We start from the raw sequence: 26,666 nt of genomic DNA, 5'->3' as shown, positions 1-26,666 counted from the left end.
GTGGCTTTAGCAAATTTCAGCCAATCGCCTTGATGGTCCCGCCCTTAGTTGCGTTTTGCCTGAACTAGATAGTTAGCTTGATGAGACCAGCTTGCCAACTTCTGGTAAGGTTCCGACTAAATTAATGAAACTAACTTTAATTATTCAATACTATATGATATTAATTGTTTTTATCCTTGTTTTAAACCTTGTGTGAAGACTGGGTAGCTGGTGAAACAGCCGAGCAGAGGACTGACGATAGTTTCCTCAGTGGGATTTTACGGGTGAGCTCACATCGACCTCGCGGGTCTGTTAGCCGCTATGCTAGCTGTTACTATTGTTAACGTCATTGACATGTGCTTAAAATTGCTAGCATGCTGCCTCTACGAGTTTCAGAACCAAAATAAAACAGGTAAAATATGTATTTTCAGAATTGTAAAATTTTAGCTACATGGCTAACAAACAACTTTTGCACTGCTCTTTGTTACCTTAAAAACATATAATTTTTTAAGGTATGTATTGTGTTTTATTACCATAAATGTATATTTTCTTTGCATCAACTGGATGGGAATAATGCTGTGTTCGAGACAAATATTGGTATAAAAGTCTTGCCGTGTGAAGCAGGCATTAGAGATAAAGTGAGGAGCTCTTTCTGTCATCTGCTGTCTCCACATTGAGTCAGTTGAGGATGGCTCCTTGGTGTCTCCCTTTGGAAGTTGTCTAGGTAAGCCCCACTCAGAGGAGACCTCAGGAAAAGAAAACTTCTTGCAGGGATTATATATCCGGTTTGGCCTGGGGATGCCTTGGAATCCCCCAATTTGAGCTGGAGGATGTCACTGGGGAGAGGGATGTCCGGAGTTCCCTCCTGAACTATTGCTATCATAGTCTGGATCACTCAGGATGGATGGATGGATTTCTTAACAACTTCTCAAGAATTGCCTCCATAATAGGAAAAACATAAATCTTGGTATGGTCTGCTTTGCAGTTTTCATCAACCTGGAATAGATATTTTAACAAGTTTGCCTGAGATTCCTCCTTAAAGACAGTCACCCTGCTTCGTGTAGATACATTCCTGTCTGATTGCATACTCAGGCTACTGAAAGCTGTAGGTTTGATCTCAGAGGAGGAAGAGTCCAAGGAAGCCGAGGAGGAAAAGGAAAACTGAAGACTGGACTAAAGATAAGCTACAGACAGCTGGAAAGTGAGCAGGAAGATTGCAGTTCCTTTAATTACAAGGTTGATGAAAACAAGCTAAGAAAAACAATCTTACATATATACCACAACATATTAAGTTTTGGTCATTTTCAGGGCTAAAAATGACATTTCAATAAGTTTTCCATCAGTTTTCTGAGTCTGAACCCTCTGGTCTTTAACACGCTAAACCTCACCAGTTGACTGTGATGTTGTGCTGAGGGTCTTGTCCTTGTTGAGGTTAATACTCCTCAGCTGCTCCTCGTTGCTCCTCCTGGCCCCATTCTCCTTCTGGGAGGAGAAACTCCTGAGCCTCAGATGAAACCGAAAATTCTTGCAGAAGACAAAGTAAACAAGCGGATCTAGGCAGACATTAAGAATTGAAACAATGGTGGTGAACTCCATGAGGTAGTAAAACACCCTGTCCGAGGAGCGCTGCTGCAGAAACGTATACAGGAGTCGGATCAGGTGGTAAGGAACGAAGCAAATGCAGAAGATGCAGATGAGAACCAACATTTTCTTCCTAGACCTCTGAAGCTTCCTGGAGCTGAAGGAGGCAGACTGTCTCTGCTGAGCCTGCAACACCTTGCGGGAGGCACTGTAGTAACTGAAAACCATCGAGAAGAACACCAACAGAAAGATGGTGGAAGCACCGATGTGAAGGGTTCTATAGATCAGTTTGACGGAATCACTGTGCAGGTCCTCACAGCTGTCTTCATCAGACCCGTCAGGTTTCAGGGTTTTTAGCAGCACGGTGGAGTACGCTGTCATCGGAGTCAGGAGAAAGACCCATGTGGTCAAGGAGGTGATGCATGCAGCTCGTTTAGTCAGCAGGAGGAAGGCTCCAAAAGGACGGACCACCTTAAAATATCTAAAGAGACAGAGAGGGGCGCTGAAGAGGTTCCTTTTTTAAACAAATCACCAGTTTCACAAAGAACTAAAGCTACTCTAAACACCACAAATATCTAAGTACTTAAGCAAGAACACAGAGGTGCAGCTGTCATCTAGTCTGCAGTAGAAACTCTAGTACCTGTTCAAAGCGATGTAGCCCATGAACAGGATGCTGGCGTACATGTTGAGGAACAGTATGGAGGCTCCAAAGCTGCAGTAGAGCAGGTGGATGGTGACGGATCTGGTTGCGTAGTGGATGATGCGAAGTGGCAGGCTGAGGCAGAGAAGGAAGTCGGCTGCTGTCAAGTTCTTCAAGTAGATCATCAAGCTTTTAGAGGCGTTTCTTTGAGGTTGACAGCAATGAAACCACAAGGTGAAGCTGTTGAGTACCAAGCCCACCTGGAGAGAAAAACGTTAGAAACTCTGGTTTGGACTGGACCGTATCTTTGAAGACAGTGAGGAAACAAGGCGCTCACCAGAAAGAGCACACTGTAGACTAGGATGAAGATGAGATGAGTTGATCTCTCACCATGGTCAGAGGGGACTGGACTGGTCATGCTCTGGTTGGGAACTGAGGCGTTACTGACTGCTGTGGTCACAGATCCTGATGCAGACATGTTTCTGTAAGGAAGATGTTTTCTTAAAACCTCAGCAAAAGAAAGTAAATGATTTAGTTCATCTAAAGAAGCACAGCCAAACCCTCTACAGCTTCCCAATTGATATTTCTAACCAAGTGTCGCTTTCCACACGCAGCTCCTTCAAACTAGCAGCAGCAGCAGTTTGCAAACACCTGGTGGAACTGTGCATCTCCTGAGCTTAAACAAACTACTCAGTCCAGCTCTCCGAATGCTTGTAGACCAGGGGTGTCCAAACTTTTTGCAAAGAGGGCCAGATTTGATAAAGTGAAGATGCCCGGGGGCCAATAGTTTGTTCGGACATTTTTTAACTACAAAAGTTTCATGCAAATACACACCGTTATAAAACAATTTTCATTGTCACAATTATCTTTATTTTTCAAATGACAAAATAACTAAATATAAGCCACTCAGGCAGATGAGAATAACTCTAAAAACCCAAATTCTGCCTTTCATTCATATCTGGAGAGTCAGATAACATTGAACAAACTGTAGGAAATACCTTAAATTTACATGAGTTTAAAAATATCTTTGCCTCAAGAACATTTTAAACAGGAGTTATAAGTAATGCAAAGTTGTCTGTTATTATTAAATCTTAAAACAAGTGAATTTTGCTCGTCATTTACAATATCCTCTTTAAGAGACACAGGCCCACCTTCAAGGCTTTAAGTTGCGAACTGAAATTTCTTGTAAGTCATGTTTGATATGCAGAATATTTTCTAACTGGAGGTGACATAACTACTTGATTGTGGCTGGAAAATATGTAATACAGCTCCTTTAAAGCAACATGAAGCCACAGTTTTTTTTGCCTGTTAAGAGCGAGTCGGAGTATGCCACCCATCTGTTAACACCCAGTGGTTACAGTGAAATAAGACTAAAAATAAACCCCAGCTTTTCTTTGCGGTTAAAAAGCTGCAAGAAGAGATGCCAGTGGCCAAGAATAATGAAGTGTGAAAAATCATCTTAATTCCTTCATCACTTATTGTAAAAATCTGTAAAAAAAATTAAGCACAAAAATAATACAAATTCAACTGGACTGATATTTATCTTAAAGATTAACTTCACCTTTACATATTTTTTTAATGAAGAACTGTGTTTGGAGAAACGCTGCAACCGAAACCAACCTGGGTCCCAAACTAGCATGAAAAAATAACCAGACTCCAACTGAAAGGCAGGTGAGACCGTAAAGACTGGATCCTACAGCTGGTCTTTATGGTTTCAGGTACTTACAGGTCCATTTGTTCTTCCTGTTCCCCGCTTCAGAACCGGGTACTTCTTCTGGGTTTTAGAAACGGCCCATCTGATGTTTGCTCAGCATCTGCATCGCTTCTGCTCAGAAAACTGAAAATCTACCCGGAGAAGCCGTCACTCTGATTCCCTAAGGTTCAGATCCTGTTGAAGTGTCTCAGCAAACGCCTGCCGTGTTCTGATTGGTTGAGATAAGATAGTGGCTGCTAGCCTTTACCCCACAGTCCTGTTGGGGTTTTGGCTTGTAACAGAAGAGAAACTTCTCACTTGTGCTTTCTGTTTGCTTTGTGGCTTGGCATCTCACACCATTAGGTGAGCTGCACCAGGTTTGCATTTACTTTGTATTTCCACTCTCAAATACCACAATTAGCAAAATTATTTTTACTATATTTGTGCTTTGCAAACATCTTTGTTACCCAACCAGACTCTTCTGCAAAACAGAGTAGTGTGGAGCAGAAAAGAGGAACTTTTTACTGCAATCAGTCAAAATGATTTTGTATGTTATAGAAAAGATGAAGTTCTCCAGTTTCTGTGGGTTTTTTTAAAGTAAATGAATAAATTAGATACCATTGTTGGTTTCCTCTGGGATGAATTGACCATATAAACCACTTCATCATTAAAAACCACCTGACACCAACGTAGACCATTTCCTCTAAGAGACGGGAGCTTTTTCACAGTTAGTTTGACTCAACACAGATGAGCTTTTGATTGTATATTTACAATAAATGGATGATTGTTGAACTGGTAAAGGTCACAGTCTTGGACCAGGTTCTAATGTTTTACTCATCAGAACAGAACTTACATGATCTGACCTGAAGACATTAGGACTTTCTAAGTCCTCTGAACTGGAATAATAATATTTTATAGGGTTTCCTTGGGTATGGGGATGGTAACTCTATGAGTTCAAACATTGGCTACTGTGAAGATGCCTGAGCACCAACATGCAATAGGTTATGCCATAAAGATACCAAGAGAAAGGAAAAGCCTTTTGAAGAGGAGACAGAAGCAGAAATAATCTAAGTACAGATTTAACCCGGTGTCATCTGAGGAATCTGCTTTGAGGAAGTTAACAGCTGTCAAGCCTGAAGCGCCTCCACTCAGCCAATTATCCACAACAAGCTTCCACATTTACCGTCAGTCTGACAAACCTCACCCCACCACACCAGATGATCCACCTGCCTCCACCTCTCCATGCATCTCTGCATAGAGGAGCATAAGCTCTTCTAAGATGTTCCCACCTCAGGAACCTTTTACAGGAAAAGGAAAAAATATGAAGTCAAAAGGCTAAATGAAGCCCAGACTCCCACTTTCAGGGGCTTAAAGATAGAATATCCTACGGTGTTTATGTCCAGAGATAACTGAAACAACCAATCAACTGATTTTAAAATATGTAACATTTACAAAAATAAATGTTTTTTATGAGTTAAAACTGTCACCATGTCGTGACAATTTAATACGACACAGATAATCTGTGAAAAGATCAATATCCTCCACCTCTCCCCAAAAACAGCCAATCAGAGGAGAGTCTTGGTGCTGTCAGTAAACCTATTTTATTCTGCTCTGCCATTAGCAAAATGTGCTAAAGACCGTCTATCCGCCGTCATTGGTGATCATGCTAAGTAACCTGAGCAGTCACAACATGCTCTGCTGACAGGGAGAAGGTCTATCATAGCAGAAAACAAGAGAGAGGGTGTGAGCAGCATGTACACGAGAATGATTGACAGCGATAAGACTCTCTTCCTGGCTCTGATTGGTTGTTTCTAAATGAGCTGCGTATCTCTGAAGTTAGATCTAGGAGAAGGCAGAGGAGCTCAATTTTCCCAACATGGTGACAGTTTTAAGTATGTAAAAAACATGTTTGTTTTTTTAAATCATTTACATACCCCAGCTTTAAGGATGCATTCACACCAGTCTTGTTCACTCCACTTTAATTCAACTTCTGTCCGTCTGCCTGGAAAGTCCAGTTTGTTTGGAGAGGTGTGAATGCGTAAACGCACCAAAACAGCGAACTCTAGTCCGCCTAAAAACTTTGGCCTGGGTTCGGTTGACGTGAACTGGAAACCGCTCTAAAAGCAGGAAGCAGGATACAGCGCAGGGCATTGTGGGTAAACACAACCAAAACATACAGGTCAGCCTAGCACTAGTGGGAGAAATGGTACGTGGTCTTTAGCCAAAGACAAAAAGAGAAATCCTACAACCGCTATAATCTGCCTCCTCTCTCCCTCGGTTATCAAATCAGGTTAGTGGTCAACCAAACACTCAGAAATGTAGTTAAGGTGTGTGGGTGTTAGAGAAAGAGTCATAATATGATTTATACAGTTTTTGACGTTTAAAAGAGTTTGTTTCACACCACCGCTCGGCAGCCTGTGAACGCTCGTGGGTTAATTTGTCCTTCTCAGTATCTGCAATGAATTATATCGTAGCATCTTTTGACTTGGAACATAACTGAACATTTGAGAAGACTTTCTTATTTCTCATAATTACTGCAAAAATATGTCATGCTTAAAGAAAGTACAACCTTTTTTCATTAGTTCAGTTCTTTGATGCAACAACACTGATGCAGGAAACATTCCCGTTAATTGTCTGCTCAGCTATTAGAAGTAAGAATCCGTCAGACCTGCATTAGGATTTTATTTATTAGGGGTCCTGATGAATTAAAATAAACTTTTAGATTGTCATAGATTTTCTCACCATATTCTCTCACAAGTCCCATGAACCAAACAGAAGGAATAAAACAAAATAACACTTTATTGTACTACTATTGGGTTAAAGTTAAATAGGAGCATTCAGTTTCAACAAAAGTAATAATGTAAAAACTTGAAAATAAGAATAAACTTTACAGCAATTGCAAATTTACATCATAGGAAAAAACACTTCATAGTTATTAAAATGAGCAAACTCAGATTATAAGGAAGGATTAGCTTATTTTACAAGTAGAATGCGCCCCCCTGTGGACCATTGTTGCAATATCACTTCAAATGGTTTCTGATCTTGCATAGCTGTTGATCCCACTGCGACATTTTCCATGCATACTAAGCATCTTATTAGAGACTCTTTGCCACCATAGAGCAGTGGGAGTTACGTCCACTTATGCTTAATATGACAAATTTGCACATGAACTACTAGACTAATTTACAGAAAGTTAGGGATATTTGGCTTTTGGGTGAAATTTATTGAAAATGTGTAAACACTATGCAACAATCTTATAATGTTGTGAAAGAAGGCGCTTAAGTCAAAGCATGCAATGGTGATTTCTTCACCTAAAACTATAGATTGAAACAAATACCAACAACAGAGGTTGGTACACCACAACGGAAAATGTCTCAATACTGTTTCATGTGAACTTAGCCATGGCAATGAGATCTTGTGCTGTTGACAAGTAAACTTATTGTCTGCTGAAGCATGATGTGCCCTCAAGTCATTGTCTGAGCATTAGCATCCCTCATAATTAATTAGACCTGCTGTTTGTGCAGAGGCACAGTGACTGGGTTAAGGATGTTATTCCATTCACCGTAGCAGGTCGTAACAGACCACGCTGGTGTAAACTGATTCAAATGGCCTGACGTAACACTTGTCTTTGATGCACCTGGAGTTTAGTGCTGATCATCATCCATTTTTTCAGGGCATTGCTCACAATGAAGCAGTAATCAACGTGGAATGTGAACAAAGCATGTCCGCCTTTATGTCATCCTCTGACTCTTCCAGCCTCTCTGTATCTATGCTGAGTACCATACTAATATTGTATGAGCTGTTTAAAAAAAAAAAGTTTAATCAGAAACAACCTGGACCAATGATTCCTGTGTCTATCAGTCTGTCCTCACTGAGCCCGGGGCGCTACACTGGTACTGATGGTGTTCATCTGATTCTCACCGTCTCCTGCCTCCGAACTGGAGGTGTTTCTGTCGCCTCTTATGCAGAATATTTGTTTCAGGTTAAGCTGAGCCCTGAACTCCTTACAAAGAAAAACATAAATAAGAGGATCCAGAATGATATTAAAAACTGACAGTAAGACGCCCACCTCTTTGAGGTAGTACAACACTACTGAACAGTGTCCTTGAAGTACAATGTATGGAATTCGAACAATGTAATAAGGAACAAAGCAAAAGCAGAACACACTGACCAACACCAACATGTTCCTACGAGATTTCATAAGCTTCTTGGAGTTGGAGGAGGCCAGTTGGGCCTGCTGGACCTGCAGCACCCTGCGGGAGGTGCTGTAGTAGAAGAAAACCAGAGAGAAGAGTCCTGTCAGAAAGATGATGAAAGCAACAGCATGACTTGCTATGTACAGTGGTCTTATGAGTTCTGTGAACAGATGACCACAGGTGCCATGATCAGGCGGTTGAGATGTGCGGTTGATCAGCATCAGGATGGAGTAAGGTGTTGTTATGGTCAGTAGAACAACCCAGGTGGTCATGGAGATGATGTGGCTGGCTTTGGGAGTCATCAGGAAGTGAGTTCCCGAGGAATAAAATATCTTCATGTATCTGTGGAGAAGGACAAGGATTCAGGGACCATTCATTTGATTTGCTGGACCTTGAAGCAACCTGAATTTCTGCAGAATGAAATACAAAAGTGAAGAAAAAGTCATTGACGATGGGTGCTGAGTTTTGTTCTGGCTCTTCTTTATATTTCTTTCGGTTAAAAGCATGAAATTCCTTCGTAGTGTTTCCACATTCTTCCTTACAAGGAGGATGAAGCTAGGGAAAGATAATTTATTATCTATCCCTAATTTATGGTGGTAGAGATGGAGCTGCAAATAGTTATGTAACAATTGGGTCTGCATAGCTATATATTTGACATGGAGCATTTATATTTTTGTTCAAAAATCAAAAAAAAAAATCAAAAGTTTCCCCCTTGCGCAGTAGAGGGAGCAATAACTTCACACACAGAGAACATGGTCGTTGTCTTGGCAGCCACCATAAAAGAGAGGAAGAAGTTCTCAGTGCCGCTATCAAATTCAAAATCTTATGATCTGAAGTTAACCCTCATTGTGGTCTGCCATGGTTGTTGTTTTTCTTCTCGCTTGCACATATCAGGGCGCCAATAGTGACGTTTGATGTTATGATGCTCTAACTGGGACTAATGGCTGATGCATCATTAGAACTGATTTGTGAACTACACTACCACAATACCTGATATACGTCTCTGTGATGTATTTATTAATTTAGCTCACTTGTCAGCATTGATAGCTCATCACAACATAAAACAGGACAAGTTTGACCCATGCTGTATATCTACTCAGATGCAGTACCTGTTAGCTGCAATGTAACTCATGAACAGGATGCTGGCAGACATGTTGAGGTACAGGAGTGGGGATCCAATGCTGCAGTAGAGCAGGTGAATGGTGAATGAGCTTCTGGCGTAATGAATAATGCGCAGCGGGAGGCTGATGCAGAGCAGAAAATCAGCCGCTGTCAGATGTTTCAGGTAGATCATCCAGCTCTTGGATGCTTGTCCATGTGCTCCACGGCAGTGAAACCACAAGGTGAAGCTGTTGAGGCTAAAGCCCACCTGCCGAGGAAATGATTGAGGTGATGGTGAAACCAAAACTTTAACTTATTTTTTCTTTAAATTGGATTGGTATAAGCTGAAGACTTGACACTCACCAGAAACAGCAGACAGTAGATTAGTATTAGGAAAGGATGGTATGATGTTTCCACTGAATCACACATTTTGTTTTGCCCAGTGCCTGAGGAATTCGCTCCTTCCAGGTCTGCCATGGTTCTGCAGGTTTATGATGAGGAGTAAAACTCAGAGACTGTGTGGAGAGTGTCTGCAAACATTCATTACTTCAGTTGTTTTAAGGTCTGTCGCCCTGACCTCTGTGGTCATGAAATTCTGCATCAAATGTTGATGAAGCGTCTGAAAACCATCACAGAACTGCTGCTGGTAACCTTCAGTTTGTTTACGAGGAAAACAGATGACAGTCGTCCTGAGATTTCACTTCATCCCGCACCACACTGACCACCCAACGGCGTACACCAGGATCTGTTCGGCCTGGAACCATCAACCCAGAGATCCTCCACCAGAAGCTCACAGTGCCAACCACCATCTGTTAATGGTTCACAAGCTTTCTGACTTACTGGCACCAGTAAGGTGAAACTGGGGAGCATCTTCAGTGAAAGTACTGACCTGGCTTCACCAATTCTCTGTTGACAAATGAACCATATGCTGAAAAATGTAGATGTCATGTTGTGTGTTTGTTGAGGGAACCTAAATGCAGCAGGAGGCGGCATTTTGCGAATTTTGCGGATTAATAAAAAAATGGACAAAGACTTACAATAAACCATGGGAGCACAAGGAGCCAGGGGAGAACAAAAAACAGGAACAAACAAAAGCACAAGGAGCATGACCAGGACAACAGGATCTAACAGGACAAACCAGTAAAGAGTTTGAAGACAAGAAGGGTTTCAGTACTGGGTGAATGTGGAACAGAGCGAGAGTACACCGGGGAACAGGAAATACATCTAACACTAAAGAATAAGTAGACATAAGGAACATAATTAACTAGAGTTACAAAGAATAACTAGACACAAGAAATAAACACCATAATCTAGAATCACTAAGAAAGTTGAACTAAAGTGAAAACGGAAACAAGGCTGATCTAATCAAAAAAAGACCAAGGAACATAAAATATCAGTTAAGTTAGAATCAATAAATCAAACCCCAAAACAACCCAGGACCCTAACAGTAGCTCTGTGATTTGGAGAATGTAAAATTCAGCAGAACCAGTTTGCTTCAGAAATCACCTAAAAAGGTGAACAAGTTGTCTTGTTCACTCTATTTACATTCAGGGGATTTTCAGCATACTTCACTGAGAAGGTCCAGCATTGCCCCTCCCCTTCTTTGCCCCTGCACAGATAACATTTTCCAGATCCGCCACTGATTTCCAGCTGACAGTTTTCTGAACTAAAAACATCTGACCTTGGTCCTGAATGTTGATAGGATGAAGAAAAGATGCAGAAATCTCCAAGGTCATCAATGTTCTGCCTGTGCTTGTGTTTTAGAGCAGCTTAATAACAATAAAAACATTAAATATATGTAAAAGAAATGGATTAAAAGATCCCAAAGCTGGAAAAACCTGGAGCAAGATGGATTTTGTCTGAAGGTACTTACAGCTGATTTTGTTCTTAGTCTTGGCACCAGAAGCTGAATCTTTCTGAGGCTTCAGAGCTCTTCCTGTCAGCATTTAGTCTGTTCAGAGTTGAGGAAACAGTTGATAGACTGATTTTCACACTGATGCTTTAAATAAAAATGATACAAACTTATTCACAAGCTTCCTGGTTGCTATCTGCTTTCTTGTGAAGTAAATGGTTCAACTCTGATGTTTTGCTGAGTGACAGCCTACTTCCCATTCAGACCACATAAACTGAAACCAGCCAAGTATTAATTTTTACATCACATGATGACGTACTATTTTGCTCTGCTTTGCTTAGTGTAGCATTTGTGGTGCTAATTTTCAGTTTAGAGAATCCCTTTTTGATTTGTTGTGACGTTTTAAATCATTAACTGCTGGTTTCAGATCAGATTACTGCTCTGTATTTGGTTGCCTGATTACTGTTCTAGATTGGGTTTCTGTGGTTCTTGAGTATCTCAGTAGAGGGAGAAGAAAAACAACACCAAGTGAATGCATAGCACAGCATTTCTCTTATGTTTTGAAAAGGAGACATAGGACAAGAAGACATGATCACAAAATCCCCTTTAGGCACTAATGTCAGCTAACACTAGTCATAAAGCAATAAGCTCATCCGCTTAGCGACAGTCGGTCTTTAGTGGGTGAATGTGTCAACCTAAAGATCTGACTCATTCTTTATCAGGCACATCATGACGGTTAAAAGAGGTTGTTTATACTTCTTCATTTTTTTTCCCAAGTACAATGAAATAAAGGTGAAATTTTATGTTGCAATGGAGACATACAGATCAACTTTAGCTCTTTTATTTAATTTAGATTTACTTTTTTGTATAATCTAGTGTTTAGCTAAACTAAAATGGCCAGACGAGAGGAACATTTACATTACCCTCATGTTTACTATTAAATGAAATGTTAACGTAAGCATCCTGAATAAAAATGCTTTAAGCTGAAACTGATCACAGGACAAACATGTGACTCATTCCTTAACACTGTGGACACTGGAACTTGAAGATATTCAGTTAAGCTGAAATGCCAAAACCCAGGTTCTCACCAATGTGGAAATGCCGATAACTAGTGAATGCCAGACGAAGTTTTTCAGCACAGTGCCATCTGGTGGCCATGTGTCAAAGATTCAGCTTCAAGTGGAGCATCACCTTCTCCTGCCGTGTTGTTTGGCCTGTTGGTGGAGTACCCGGACATTCAACTCTAACATTGTCTACACAAACACACTCCCCATCCCGAAATATAATGCATCGTTTGTTTTATGTTTTTTGTTGGCCGTCTATCCGTGGTATTCTCTGGTAATGACTGTTTAATGTTTGTGGAAGACTTCAACATCCATGTCATTTTTGATATAACATGAATGCCGTTTGTGTTTAACAGTACAACTTAAAAATGTAGCTGTTCTATACAACCATCTGATTTTCACCTGGAACCAGGAGAGTTGTAGTATTTTTGCTCCATTAGTTCAAAAAGCATTTTAGAGCCACTCATGCAGCCTTGTTTTGCACCAACTGTAACTTTTTTTTAACTTTATTTGATGACGTGTTCGTCCAAACAATTGAACAGTAATCGAAATGTGACAGAAATATACTTATAATAACATAAAATCCATGTTCAAGTTTAGTTTTTACTTAACTAATTGATTTTTTACTCCAGCTAATAATATTGTATGCTATGTAAACATTGCGATGCCACAAAATGTGGTCACATTTATTTTGTTGCGATTGTAATTAAAAGCATGGCCTCGTTTGAACAGTAATGTATCATTAGAACAGCGCTGTGCAGTAGCACATTCATGCCGCTAGATGGCAGAAGCGAATGAATGAAGCAGGCAGTTGGAGCCCATTGTTGTTTGTTGTTATATCGCCAATATACTTGTTTAATTACACATGCTCTACATATGTTGACATTCTACAGTAATGTAGAATGTCAACATATTACATTTTGACATAATGTAATGTCAAAATGTACATGTGAGTGACATTTAGTCTTTCTGATTGGTCATAAATGCACAGCAAAAATGTGCAGGTGAGGCAGTTCAGTACCCTGCCTCACTGATAGAGGGCAGTGCTGAGCTCCATAGGAGAAGCAGGCAACATGTTTTCTTCTACGCATTGAAAAGGCTAAAAAAAAAGTCTGAAAAATACAGTCAGAACCGTTCAAGACGACTGTCCTTAGTGATCATCTCTATTAAAGCTGCCAGATTTTTGAAAATGAGAAACAAGGACGTTTTTTTTACACAAAGTGACAAAGATATTTATGTGGAAGGATTGGTGCATGGACTTCAGATGAAAGTGAAGGTAAGGTTTTACACAACTTAAAGCACAATTAAAAGCTTTAATTAGTTAAGTTCAAAATTAAAATATAAGTTTCTATATTGGATTTTGTATTTTTACATCTGAATCTGGGGGAGTCGGTCTGAATTAGTCCAGAGCTGCTGGTCAAATGTTGCTCAGAGTCTGTTTGTACATTTATCAGATGTATTTGGTAAAAGTTGTAGAAGTGGCGCAGTTGGTAGCACTGTTGCCTTGCAGCAAGAAGGTCCTGGGTTCGATTCCCGGCCGGGGTCTTTCTGCATGGAGTTTGCATGTTCTCCCTGTGCATGCGTGGGTTCTCTCCGGGTACTCCGGCTTCCTCCCACAGTCCAAAAACATGACTGTCAGGTCAATTGGTTTCTCTAAATTCTCCCTAGGTGTGAGTGTGTGTGTGCATGGTTGTTTGTCCTGTATGTCTCTGTGTTGCCCTGCGACAGACTGGCGACCTGTCCAGGGTGTACCCCGCCTCTCGCCCGGAACGTAGCTGGAGATAGGCACCAGCAACCCTCCCGACCCCATTAGGGACAAGGGTGAACAGAAAATGGATGGATGGATGGATGTAGAAGTTTGTTTTTATCACTCTTGGCTATCGGAGGATTTCCTCAGGTGTTTAGTGAATGGTTTGAGATAGCTGTATAATGAGTATTTATAATGGCCGTTTAGCTGCAAAGTAAAATTTCTGATGTAACAGCAAGTTGATACGGTGCTACAATGCAGCCGTTCAGAGTGATCGTTTAATCACAGTAGTTGTATTGTGACTAAGAAAGTGAGTGATGAATAAATAATTTCTGATGAGAACTACCAGAGCTGCAACATTGTCGTCCTGCTGTTCCCTCATTTCTCCTGTTTCAGCAGGTTAGTGGATCTGCCTGCTTGTCTCTTCATCTGGGACCTGCAGCAGATTCACGGGGAATCCGCTGCGATTGGCGCCACTGCTTTAGACGGACCGTTTGCTGATCCAGTGCCTACCCACAGAGTCAGTCATGTAATTAATGTAAGACTTAATTACTAATTTGGGCCCATGATGCCTGGATGGAATGTTGAAATGTTAATAGAAACTCTGTATTTGATAGAACCGGTGATTTCTCCTGATCTCATTTATAGGTAAAGTTTTTTGTTTTTTTTACCCCAGGAACTATGTTGAGATTGGTGAGCTGGAAGGACTGATATTTATCTCTGGACCTTGAGTTCAAATTTTGGTTTAATATTTTTTAACCAAAAAAAGACTGAATTATTGAAATGCCCTCAGAGTTCCAGAAAGTGATAAACGACATCGAAGGTCAACATTTTCTGGCCAGTCTGGGTGAACCCAACAGACCAGATGTTGGGCAACTTTAACAACATCTTTCAACTCTCTGGTGTACTCTCTGTATCAATTTTATGTAACTTTAATATTGGGAAAAAATGACTTAAAAATGGAATGTGGAGTTTTATTTATAGTCAGTTCCTTTTAATTTAGTCTTTAAAAGCCAGAATTTGCTTTTTTTCTGTTAGATGACATTTTAAAATATTTAGTACTTAAGTAGTTTTGCTCTTGAGCAATGTCTTGGACAGCTACATTTTACTCCAGTAAAAGTATGTAGAAGTGGTGCTACTCTTAATTCAGTACAAGTTTTGACTACTTTAGCCACGTCTGCCTTTGTTACATCGCTTTGCGGTTTTTAATGCCAGTAATAAACCCAACACTCTTTAATTCATGTTCAGACAGAAGTTGTGCTCGCTGTTCTTTTCCACATATTTGAAATAAATCTTTATTGACACAGCAAACAGCAGAATCAGGGAGGAGACGTTAGACCAGAGGCCAGCAGCAGGGATGATGGAGCGGTAAGGTGAGATTATAACTCACTAAGAAACATTTATCAGTTGCAGTTGCAATGTATGAGCTAATGGTTATGCTAATCTGAGCATCATTACTCAGCATTTTTAACATGTCACTTTTTACGTCGTTATTATTTTTGCGTTCATAAACATGTTTATTTTATTTGGAGGGTCACATTAATGTATTTATATTAAATAAAAAGCCTTTTTACTGACCCCACACTTTTTCTTTACGCCAATCCTTTGATGAAATCACTCTGATGCAGGAAACAGTCCAGTTTCTCATCTGCTCTTGTAGATGCAGAAGAGAAAAACATCCCTGCTGGCCCACTAGTTGTTATAAGCGGTATGGGTTCCGATTAGTTAATTAAATTGAAACATTATCATATATCTTCTCACTATAAGCTCTCAGATGTCCCATGAAACAAACATAAACAGAACAGGTTAATCATTTATTGTCCACAGCAGGAAATTCATGCGTACCAGCTGAAAGTTAGAAGTAAATGGAAGCAGACAGATTCAATTAATAAGCTTGTATTCAAAAATGATCCAGTTATGCTTTATATCACTTATTTACACCCTCAGTACCTACACACACACACATACATACATATTGCACATGCTATTTGTAAATGAACAGTGAGGAACTCTGACCAGTGCCAGTTTTATTGCTCCTGGAGCTCTGACATGGTGTTGATGTCATTGATGGTGTTGATGGTGTTGATGGTGTTCGGCTGATCCTCACTGTCACTTGCCTCCAAACTGGAGGTGTTTCTCTTGCATTTTGGACAGAATATTCTTTTCAGGTTAAGTTGAGCCCTGAACTCCTTACAAAGAAAGACGTAAATAAGAGGATCCAGGCAGATGTTAGAAACTGATAGTAACACGACAAACTCCTTGACGTAGTACAACTCTACCGAACAGTTTCCCCAAAGTATGATGCATGGAATTTGAACAATGTGATAAGGAACAAAGCAAAAGCAGAACACACTGACCAACACCAACATGTTCCTGCGAGACTTCATAAGCTTTTTGGAGTTGGTGGAAGCCACTTGGGCCTGCTGGACCTGCAGCACCCTGCGGGAGGTGCTGTAGTAGAAGAAAACCAGAGAAAAGAGTACCAATAGAAAGATGATGAAAGCAAAAGCAGTAATCGCTGTGTACAGTGGTTTCACAGGTTCACTGATCAGATGATCACACATGCTGTGTTCATCATCGTGATGTTTCTCGTTTATTAGCATCAGGATGGAGTAAGGTGTTATCATGGTCAGTAGAACAACCCAGGTGGTTATCGAGATGATGTGGCTGGCTTTGGGAGTCATCAGGCAGTGAGTTCCCGTGGAATAAAATATCTTCATGTATCTGTGGAGAAGGACAAGGATTCAGGGACCATTCATTTGATTTGCTGGACCTGAATTTCTGCAGAATGAAATACAAAAGTGAATACAGTCCTTTATAAAGTCATTGTAGATGGATGCTGAGCTTGGTTCTGGCTCTACTGGATGTTTCTTACAGTTAAAATAATGAAATTTCTTTGTAGAGTTGCCACATTCTTGCTCAGGAGGATGAAGTTAGGGACAGATAGACAGATTGAAGCTTTGTAATGGTGGTGTTGCTCCAATTTATGGTGATAAAGATGAAGCTGCCAATCTTTATGTAACAATTGGGTCTGGTTTGCCCATCAATAGGTATAAAAAAGAGCTAAAAATTCAGAGTGAAAATTGTTTTTTCACACTGCATTTTTGTGAAAATTGCAAAGGCATTTTAAGTCAACCTCCAAAGACTTTCAGAAATGCAAGAAATGGCCGAAACACCTGTATGTAAAGAAAAACTGTTGATGAGTAAAAACTTTCACTCGGTGTGAAAATCGTACCTGAAGATTAATAGAATTTGCTGCAGAACACAAAGCTAAACTGTAAGGTCACAGCAGCGTATAAGGGAGTGTTCTGGTCCTCAGGCCCCCTTGAGTTGCATGTTTTAGGTGTTTCCCTTTTGCCACACACCTGGATTGAATCTGTGGGTGATTAACAGTCATCTGCAGTACTTGATGGCTGCAGAAGAGGACATGCAATAATTTCAAACAGCTGTTTTGGAATAGAGGCACATCTAAAACACGCAGAGCAGGGGGTCATGAGGACTGGAACTGAGAATCACAAGATGAGCTAAAAAGCTAAAGCTAGCTGAAATACTAATAACATTTAGGCTATCACCAGCATGTTGGTCCTACAGTAACATATTCCATGCTATTTGAAATAACTAAGAGCTAAAATTACATATAAAGCTAAGGTAGCCAAAATACTAATAACATTTAGGCTAGCATTAGCCTATATTATCTATGTCCAACTTCAGCAGAATATATGTATTTGCATTTTTATCCGCCTATCCAATTTAATTACCCTGTCTACAAATTATGTGGGACCCATGCTTTAAACAATAGTCTAAATTAGTAATCTAGTTGGTAGTTGAGGTACCTGTTAGCTGCTATATAGCCCATGAACAGGATGCTGGCAGCTATATTGAGGTACAGGAGTGGGGATCCAATGCTGCAGTAGAGCAGGTGAATGGTGAATGAGCTCCTGGCGTAGTGAATAATGCGCAGAGGGATGTTCACGCAGAGCAGAAAGTCAGCCGCTGTCAGATGTTTCAGGTAGATCATCCAGCTCTTCTTGGACACTTGCCCATGAGCTCCATGGCAGTGAAACCACAAGGTGAAGCTGTTGAGGCTAAAGCCCACCTGCAGAGAAAATCATCAAATGATAAGTTGGTGAAACCAAAACTTTGAATGATTTTTGCCCAAATTGGATTGGTGCAACCCAAAGACATGATACTCACCAGAAACAGCAGACTGTAGACCACTACTAGGAAAGATTGGCTTGATTTTACATCTGAATCACATGTCATATTCTGGATTGAGGAGTTATGGATGAATAAAGTTGTTGCATCCATGGTTCTGAAGTTGCAAAACACAAGTGTCAAAGAAATCACATGGTAATATGGATGGATGGATGGAGAGCAGCTGCACTTATTCATTTTCTAGTCTTGCCATAGATCCCCAGTTGTTCATAGGTCTGGCCTTTGAGTGCCATTTCAACACTTGAATGTGTTTTAATCTAAACTAGGGGTGTCAAAATTATTTTCATTTCAGGCCCCAACAACATCATGAATGTTCTCAAAGATTATTCCTTTATTTAATCAGGTAAACCCCGTTGAGATCTAGATCTCATTTTCAAGAGGGACCTGAAACAAACTTCACTCCCCGTCGGGGAATCGAACCCCTGTCTCCCGCGTGACAGGCGGGGATACTCGCCACTATACTAACGAGGAGACTGGTTGTAGAATAAAGAATGTACTGCAATGTAATGGCCAAATTTCAACATAAATATTGTTCTGGCATTAAAAATGGCGTACTTTGATCCAAAGGAATGTGCAGCTGAGCAGGTCCATTTTAAATTAGACAAAATGTGCATGTATTTTTGCACATTAAAAACCAATTATTAAAAATTGTGCCACAAAAGATGTGCAGATACTTGTTTTATTTTTAAATACATTTAATCTAAATCTGTTCTATGCTTATCTTAATGTATATTAAGTGTAACTTCTTTGAGTTACCTTTGGCTAGAAGGTCCTATATGAATAAAGTTGGCTTTGTCTTACCATCAAAGATGTTATTTAAATTAGTAAAACTGTGCAAATAACTTAATACCAGCACTTATTGAATTTGTTGGGAACTGTGTTGGTTATTGACTGACATCTGCTGGTTGGAAAGATCTTTAACACCTCTTTGTGTAGTTAGGACAGTGTTTCCCAACCCTGGTCCTCCAGGCTCTCTGCCCTGCATGTTTTAGGTATTTCCTTGCTTCAGTCCAGCTGATTTCAATTGATGACTGATTAACAGGCGTTTGTTGAACTGCCTTGCTGGGTAAAGCACGTCAAAATGCATCAACACAACAAATCTAATATGGCATTTAAAAAACACTTGACGGAGTATGTATATATTGAGGCTCACAGCAGGAAAAAAGACATCCGGAGCGATCAGACAGCAGGTAAAGCAGCACACAGCTACCAACACTCACCTGGAAGAGTAAACGGTCAAACACTAAACTAATAACTCAAAATATTATTCAAGTCAACGAGCTAGCGATGAAAGATGCTGGTTCTGCTTCTGCTGGACCTCCGCTACGCGCTACTGGTAGTCATAAGATAAGATAGATAAGATAAGATAAGATTTATTTGTCATTGTCATCAACAGATTACAACGAGATTGAGATTTGCTCGACTCGAGTTAAGATGCAGGTTATGTGTATATGCGTAATATACCAAGATAAAGAAATTAATAGTACAAAATGAGAAATAAATAGACATCAGAAGATGGTTGCAGCGCCTGGAGGTGTCGCAACAGAATTTACATTTTTAACAAAGTGGTGTCAAGAGCAGAAGTTCTTATGCCTTTGAATTTAGTGCCATGATTGCCATCGGGTAAAAACTGTTTTTAGGCGATTTGTCCTGGTTTTTATTGCTCTGTATATTCACAGACGGATCGCCGTTCAACCTCCACCCAGCAATGAACTCTCACACCGAACATCTGCTTAAAGCTGCAGCATATAACTTAAAACAAAATAAGATTTTACATATGTATTAAAACATATTTGATTGATGAGTATTTGACTGCACAACCTTTCCACTGACTGACTTGAGTAGCTAGGTTTCTTGGGGTAAGCTATCTCCAGAGATCACACACGGTTACTTGTGGGGTTCCTCAAGGATCAGTCCTGGTCCCCACTCTTTTCATCCTCTACATGCTTCCCTTTGGCAAAATTTTCTCCCATTTTGGTGTAGCATTTCATTTCTATACAGACGATACACAACTTTATATTGAAACAGATCCTCATCCATCTTCTGTCTCTTCATCCACTTCATCTCCATCATCACACTCTATACTCTCTGATTGGAGGATATAAAGACATGAATGACTCAGAATTTTCTTTGCCTCAATGGTTCAAAACAGGAGCTATTCTGGTGGGCTCTAAGCATCAGTTGCAGTCATCCACCATGACCTCATTTACACTTTACGGTCAGAACATTGCACTCTCCTCTTCCGTTACCATTCTTGGCGTACACTTTGACTCACCTCTCTTTTGACACCAATATAAAACACATCTGCAAAACTTTGTTCTTTAATCTGGAAAATATAGCAATTCTACATTCATCTCTTACCCAACCAGATGCTGAAAAGCTTATCCATGCACTTATCCCTTCGAGGCTGGATTATTGCAGTTCCTCGCTATTATTAATTTCAAATATAATAAAATTATATTGTACATACAGTACAGACCAAAAGTTTGGACACACTTTCTCATTGAATTCAATGAGAAAATGTGTCCAAACTTTTGGTCTGTACTGTATATAAACATATTGATCAAGAACAAGCTACTAACTTTGCTCAAAACGTTCTGTCACATTTAGGAGTATAAATAGAAAGCAAATAAATGTAGGCTAGTTTAGTGTGATGTGTGGGAGACGAGCAAACCGGATGTCTGAAGTCCTGGAAAACAGAAATACTCCAGCAAAAGTGTTCAGAATGAGGTTCTGTGAAGTTTTGCTGGAATGGGGAGATGATTTATTTTCTTATTCTGACTGATGACAGAAAGTACTTTAAAATTGTTTTTGTTGTCTTTGAAGAGTTTCGGAATATTTTGTTTTCTGTTTACATATGTGGATTTTCCACCCATACTTGTCAGTCCACTCAGCTATTAAAGCAGCTCCACAACAGTCTTGGATGAAATTAATAATCTTTAAAACATCAAATATGCATAAAATAAATGTAGTAAAACGGAAACATCTGAATTCTAGACTAAAAAGACGATCCCAAAGCTGAAAGAATCTGCAGGATGGATTTTGTCTGAAAGTACTTACAGCTGTGTTTGTTCTTCGTCTCTCAGCTTCTGCAGGTTTCTGTCAGTCTGACGTTTCCTCAGTCTAGAGAGATTAGCTACGAGGCAGTTTTCGGATTTTCACAGAAATTGATGTTATCTGCTGGAAATCTTCTCAGCTATTACAGGTTTCATTTCTTCTTATTGATTTAAATAATAGGAAACAAATTTATTTGCAAACTTCCTGATTGCTTAGTGGTTTATCATGGGGTAAATGAGTCATCCCTGATGTTTTACTGAGTGATGTTTTTATTGAATGTGCTTAAACACACAAGGTGTGAAAGCTCCTTTCTTCTTTTAACAAAACATATGCTTTCTTTGGAACTAGTAGCCTTTATAATTAGCTTGGCTCTATATTAGATGCACTTGCTTTACCGCTGCACCACCATATTTATACAGCTCTAGAAATAATTTAGAGACCTCTTAAAATTTCTCTTATTTTACTCTTTATAGGTACATGTTTGAGTAAAATAAGCATTGATCTTTTATTCTACGAACTACTGACATGTCTCTGAAATTTGAAGCAATTTGCAGAAAATGAGAAATGATCAAAATAACGAAAAAGATGCAGCGTTTCAGACTTCAAATAATGCAAAGAAAACAAGTTTCATATTCATTTAGAAACAACAATACTAATGATTTAACTCAGGAAGGGTTCAGAAATCAATGTTTGGTGGAATAACCAGGAGGTTTTCTATGGGGTTCACTAAGGTGGTCTCTTCACATTTTTCAGAGCTAAAATGATCAGACAAGAGGAACATTTACATTACCCTCATGTTTACTATGAAATGAAAGTTTTTATAAACTGAATAAAAACAACCCTGCGATAAGCTGTAACTGATCACAGGACAAACATGTTTACACTTATGAAGCAATGTGGAAATGCCGATAACTAGTGAATGCCAGACGAAGTTTTTCAGCACAGCGCCATCTGGTGGCCATGTGTCAAAGATTCAGCTTCAAGTGGAGCATCACCATCTCCTGCCGTGTTGTTTGGCCTGTTGGTGGAGTACCCGGAGTGAATCCACACACTTATGGGGAGAACATTCAACTCTAACATTGTCTACACAAACACACTCCCCATCCCGAAATATAATGCATCGTTTGTTTTATGTTTTTTGTTGGCCGTCTATCCGTGGTATTCTCTGGTAATGACTGTTTAATGTTTGTGGAAGACTTCAACATCCATGTCATTTTTGATATAACATGAATGCCGTTTGTGTTTAACAGTACAACTTAAAAATGTAGCTGTTCTATACAACCATCTGATCTTCACCTGGAACCAGGAGAGTTGTAGTATTTTTGCTCCATTAGTTCAAAAAGCATTTTAGAGCCACTCATGCAGCCTTGTTTTGCACCAACTGTAACTTTTTTTTTACTTTATTTGATGACGTGTTCGTCCAAACAATTGAACAGTAATCGAAATGTGACAGAAATATTTACAATAACATAGAATTGTATTATTTGGCAAATATGTTGAACATCTTTAGCAACTCTTGATGGCTTAAAATTCTCAAGTTATGTTGTGACTTTAAGAATGTGAGTGATGAATAATTAGAACTAGCAGTGATTGATTTTCCGGCCAGTCTGGGTGAACCCAACAGACCAGATGTTGGGCAACTTTAACAACAACATCTTTCAACTCTCTGGTGTCCCGTCGCTGGCCCGTGTGCACGTCTACCTGTACAAGCTCAAAATTTCACATGCACATATTTCAGTGGTTGCTTGGCAGGAGGAGAGAAAGCAATTGTCATTTCATCATAACAGGTAAATGGAGGCTCTGTGCCATTTGAAGATCAATAAGATAAACACTATTTATTAACTAGGGCTGAAACGATTCCTCGAATGATTCAAGTACCTCGATTATTAAAATTCCTTGAGGAAAATTTACCTGCCTCAAAGCTTCGTTAATTTATGTTTTATTATTTAGCGCACCATGTTCCGGCCGGGACATTACTTGCGCTGCGCGGAGCTCTGACTTCTGCCTCTGAGTTGTTGACGAAAGCTAAGTGTTAGTAGCATAACGTCCAATTTTCAAGTTCGGCTCGTGGGGATTTTAATTAGCAGGAAATTAGAAAGTTAGAAGTAAATGGAAGCAGACAGATTCAATTAATAAGCTTGTATTCAAAAATTATCCAGTTATGCTTTATATCACTTATTTACACCCTCAGTTCCTACACACACACACATACATACATATTGCACATGCTATTTGTAAATGAACAGTGAGGAACTCTGACCAGTGCCAGTTTTATTGCTCCTGGAGCTCTGACATGGTGTTGATGTCATTGATGGTGTTGATGTCATTGATGGTGTTGATGGTGTTCGGCTGATCCTCACTGTCACTTGCCTCCAAACTGGAGGTGTTTCTCTTGCATTTTGGACAGAATATTTTTTTCAGGTTAAGTTGAGCCCTGAACTCCTTACAAAGAAAGACGTAAATAAGAGGATCCAGGCAGATGTTAGAAACTGATAGTAACACGGCAAACTCCTTGACGTAGTACAACTCTACCGAACAGTTTTCCTCAAGTAGGACATATGGAAGTTGAACAATGTGATAAGGAACAAAGCAAAAGCAGAACACACTGACCAACACCAACATGTTCCTGCGAGACTTCATAAGCTTTTTGGAGTTGGGGGAGGCCACTTGGGCCTGCTGGACCTGCAGCACCCTGCGGGAGGTGCTGTAGTAGAAGAAAACCAGAGAAAAGAGTCCTGAAAGGAAGATGATGAAAGCAAAACCATGACTCAGTACGTGCAGTGGTTTCACAGGTTCACTGATCAGATGATCACACATGCTGTGTTCATCATCGTGATGTTTCTCGTTTATCAGCATCAGGATGGAGTAAGGTGTTATCATGGTCAGTAGAACAACCCAGGTGGTTATCGAGATGATGTGGCTGGCTTTGGGAGTCATCAGGAAGTGAGTTCCCGTGGAATAAAATATCTTCATGTATCTGTGGAGAAGGACAAGGATTCAGGGACCATTCATTTGATTTGCTGGACCTTGAAGCAACCTGAATTTCTGCAGAATGAAATACAAAAGTGAAGAAAAAGTCATTGACGATGGGTGCTGAGTTTTGTTCTGGCTCTTCTTTATATTTCTTTCGATTAAAAGCTTGAAATTCCTTTGTAGTGTTTCCACATTCTTCCTTACAAGGAGGATGAAGCTAGGGAAAGATAATTTATTATCTATCCCTAATTTATGGTGGTAGAGATGGAGCTGCAAATAGTTATGTAACAATTGGGTCTGAATAGCTATATATTTGACATGGAGCGTTTATATTTTTGTTCAATATAGATATAAAGCTAAAGTAGCCATAATACTAATGATAACATTTAGGCTAGCATTAGCCTATCTTATCCACCTCAAATGTACTCACATTTTTATCTGTCTATTTAATTTAATTAAAAATTAATTTTTAATTTTCGGGGCCCCCCTTCCCTCCATTCAGGACATTTCATCCCAGCGCTGCGTGTCCCGAGGCCGAAACATCGTCAGTGACCCCTCACACCCCCACCATGGACTGTTCTCCCTGCTGCCCTCTGGAAAGAGGTTCTGCAGCATCCGGTGCAGGTCCACCTGGTTCTGAAACAGCTTTTTCCCACTTGCCATCAGACTGCTGAACTCTTAACTGGACTGCACTTAAAAACTGGTCTCCACTTTATACCTTGCACATGTACAGAGCTAAATAACTTCTATTTTACTGTCAGTCCTGCACTTTATATTTATATTTATATTCATATTTTATACTGTATTTTATTTTATTCTGGAGTAACCTCACAACATTGGAACCTCAAAACATTGTTCTGAGCCGTATGCAACGAAATTTCGTTCTGTATACACCCTGTGCATGCAAAATGACAATAAAGTCAGTCTAAGTCTAAGTTAATTACCTTGACTGCAAATTATGTGGGACCCATGCTTTAAACAATAGTCTAAATTAATAATCTGGTTTGTAGTTGAGGTGAGGTACCTGTTAGCTGCTATATATGCCATGAACAGGATGCTAGCAGCCCAATTCACAAACAGGAGCGGGGCTCCGATGCTGCAGTAGAGCAGGTGGATGATGAATGAGCTGTTGCCGTAGTAAATAATGCGCAGCGGGAGGCTGACGCAGAGCAGGAAGTCAGCCGCTGTCAGATGTTTCAGGTAGATCATCCAGCTCTTGGACACTTGTCCATGAGCTGCACGGCAGTGAAACCACAAGGTGAAGCTGTTCAGGCTAAAGCCCACCTGCAGAGGAAATCATCAATCATTTGAATGATTTTTGCCTAAATTGCTTAGTGCAACCCAAAGACATGATACTCACCAGAAACAGCAGACTGTAGACCACTACTAGGAAAGAGTGGTATGATTTTACAGATAAATGACATGTGGTATTGTGGACATGTGATTCATGGTTGTGGACATGTGATTCATGGATGGATGACGTTGTTGCATCCATGGTTCTGGAGGTTTATCATAAGCAGCAAAACAGAACTGTCAAAGAAATCACATGGTGATAAGGATGAATGGATGGAGAGCATCTGCACCGATTCATTTTCTATCATCAGCTCTATTAAAGACACGACTAGGTCCATATGAGAAAAAAATTAAAATAGTGATAATTTAAAAAATAAAAAATACAATTAAATCACATTAAAAAAATTGTAATCACAAATATCCTGTCACTGATTTACAGAGAGGCTAAATCGCCAGTGGCTGCACATTTTGGACTTAAACCTGACTGAGCATTGTGCAAAATCCGTTAGTATCAGGATGATGTCATTTGAAGAAGCACATAATCTAGACATAAATCTGTACATAAGGTTTTGTAATACAGCATGAAATATGGGGACACCCACACCACCAAGTAACGCACTCGTCTGTCTCGGCATCCTAAGCAGGTTCCTCACTCCATCATTGTAAGCACTTTGAGTTTCTGTAAACTGTTTTGCTTGTACTTTCTCCATAAGTGAGCAGAATACACAGAGCGCACAACGCTTTAAAAAGAGCCACTGTCACCGAGACAGAACACATCCTGATTCGTACCAGCATGTTGGCTTGTGTTTACATTAAACGACGTCTGTAAACGTCCTTATCGTCAGTCAGGTCATCAGGTATATCAGGTCCCAGGTATCTGGCAGCAGCACACACTTTAAAAACGACACCAGATAATGAGAAGTCAGGAAGTACAAACTTCTGATCTTAATTGGTTCTTATGATCATTATGTTACTCTTCAATGCATTAGTCTTGCCACACATCCTCAGTTGTTCATAGGTTTGGCCTTTGAGTGCCATAAATTGTACAAAATTTGCATGTTTGCACATTAAAAAGAAATTATTTTCAGTAAGGACCATAAAAATTGTGCCTAAAGATGTGCAGATGCTTATTTTATTTTTAAATCTATTTAATCTAAATCTGTTCTATGCTTTATCTTAATGTATGTTGTTAACTTCTGTCTGTAAGCTCTTTGAGTTGCCTTTGACTAGAAGGTCCTGTATGAATAAAGTTGCTTGTCTTACCATCAAAGATTT

At 39.8% G+C, this 26,666-nt stretch overlaps 4 protein-coding genes across 4 annotated transcripts; all 4 read right to left on the bottom strand.

Moving 5' to 3' along the window:
* Window positions 1-1,226: 1,226 nt before the first annotated feature.
* LOC116707516 (P2Y purinoceptor 14-like) lies at window positions 1,227-4,185 on the bottom strand. The gene is made up of 4 exons (XM_032544892.1): window positions 3,927-4,185; window positions 2,538-2,682; window positions 2,201-2,460; window positions 1,227-2,041 (listed from the first exon to the last, which is right to left on the bottom strand). The coding sequence occupies exons 1-4, from the start codon at window positions 3,932-3,934 to the stop codon at window positions 1,357-1,359; spliced, it is 1,098 nt and encodes a 365-aa protein (XP_032400783.1). The 5' UTR covers window positions 3,935-4,185; the 3' UTR covers window positions 1,227-1,356.
* A 2,910-nt stretch (window positions 4,186-7,095) lies between these two features.
* Window positions 7,096-11,283, bottom strand: LOC116707523 (P2Y purinoceptor 14-like). Its single transcript, XM_032544902.1, has 4 exons — window positions 11,064-11,283; window positions 9,554-9,671; window positions 9,199-9,458; window positions 7,096-8,431 (listed from the first exon to the last, which is right to left on the bottom strand). The coding sequence occupies exons 2-4, from the start codon at window positions 9,665-9,667 to the stop codon at window positions 7,762-7,764; spliced, it is 1,044 nt and encodes a 347-aa protein (XP_032400793.1). The 5' UTR covers window positions 9,668-9,671; window positions 11,064-11,283; the 3' UTR covers window positions 7,096-7,761.
* Window positions 11,284-15,733: 4,450 nt separating this feature from the next.
* On the bottom strand, window positions 15,734-18,159 carry LOC116707618 (P2Y purinoceptor 14-like). Its single transcript, XM_032545033.1, has 3 exons — window positions 18,048-18,159; window positions 17,687-17,949; window positions 15,734-16,577 (listed from the first exon to the last, which is right to left on the bottom strand). The coding sequence occupies exons 1-3, from the start codon at window positions 18,114-18,116 to the stop codon at window positions 15,881-15,883; spliced, it is 1,029 nt and encodes a 342-aa protein (XP_032400924.1). The 5' UTR covers window positions 18,117-18,159; the 3' UTR covers window positions 15,734-15,880.
* Window positions 18,160-22,507: 4,348 nt separating this feature from the next.
* On the bottom strand, window positions 22,508-25,652 carry LOC116707617 (P2Y purinoceptor 14-like). The gene is made up of 3 exons (XM_032545032.1): window positions 25,459-25,652; window positions 25,123-25,382; window positions 22,508-24,102 (listed from the first exon to the last, which is right to left on the bottom strand). The coding sequence occupies exons 1-3, from the start codon at window positions 25,591-25,593 to the stop codon at window positions 23,397-23,399; spliced, it is 1,101 nt and encodes a 366-aa protein (XP_032400923.1). The 5' UTR covers window positions 25,594-25,652; the 3' UTR covers window positions 22,508-23,396.
* Between the last annotated feature and the right edge of the window lie 1,014 nt (window positions 25,653-26,666).

The sequence above is a fragment of the Xiphophorus hellerii genome, chromosome 18, assembly GCF_003331165.1.
Source record: "Xiphophorus hellerii strain 12219 chromosome 18, Xiphophorus_hellerii-4.1, whole genome shotgun sequence".
NCBI lineage: Eukaryota > Metazoa > Chordata > Actinopteri > Cyprinodontiformes > Poeciliidae > Xiphophorus > Xiphophorus hellerii.
The sequence above is the reverse complement of the archived record's forward strand: the minus strand, read 5'-3'. Positions and strand labels throughout refer to the sequence as shown.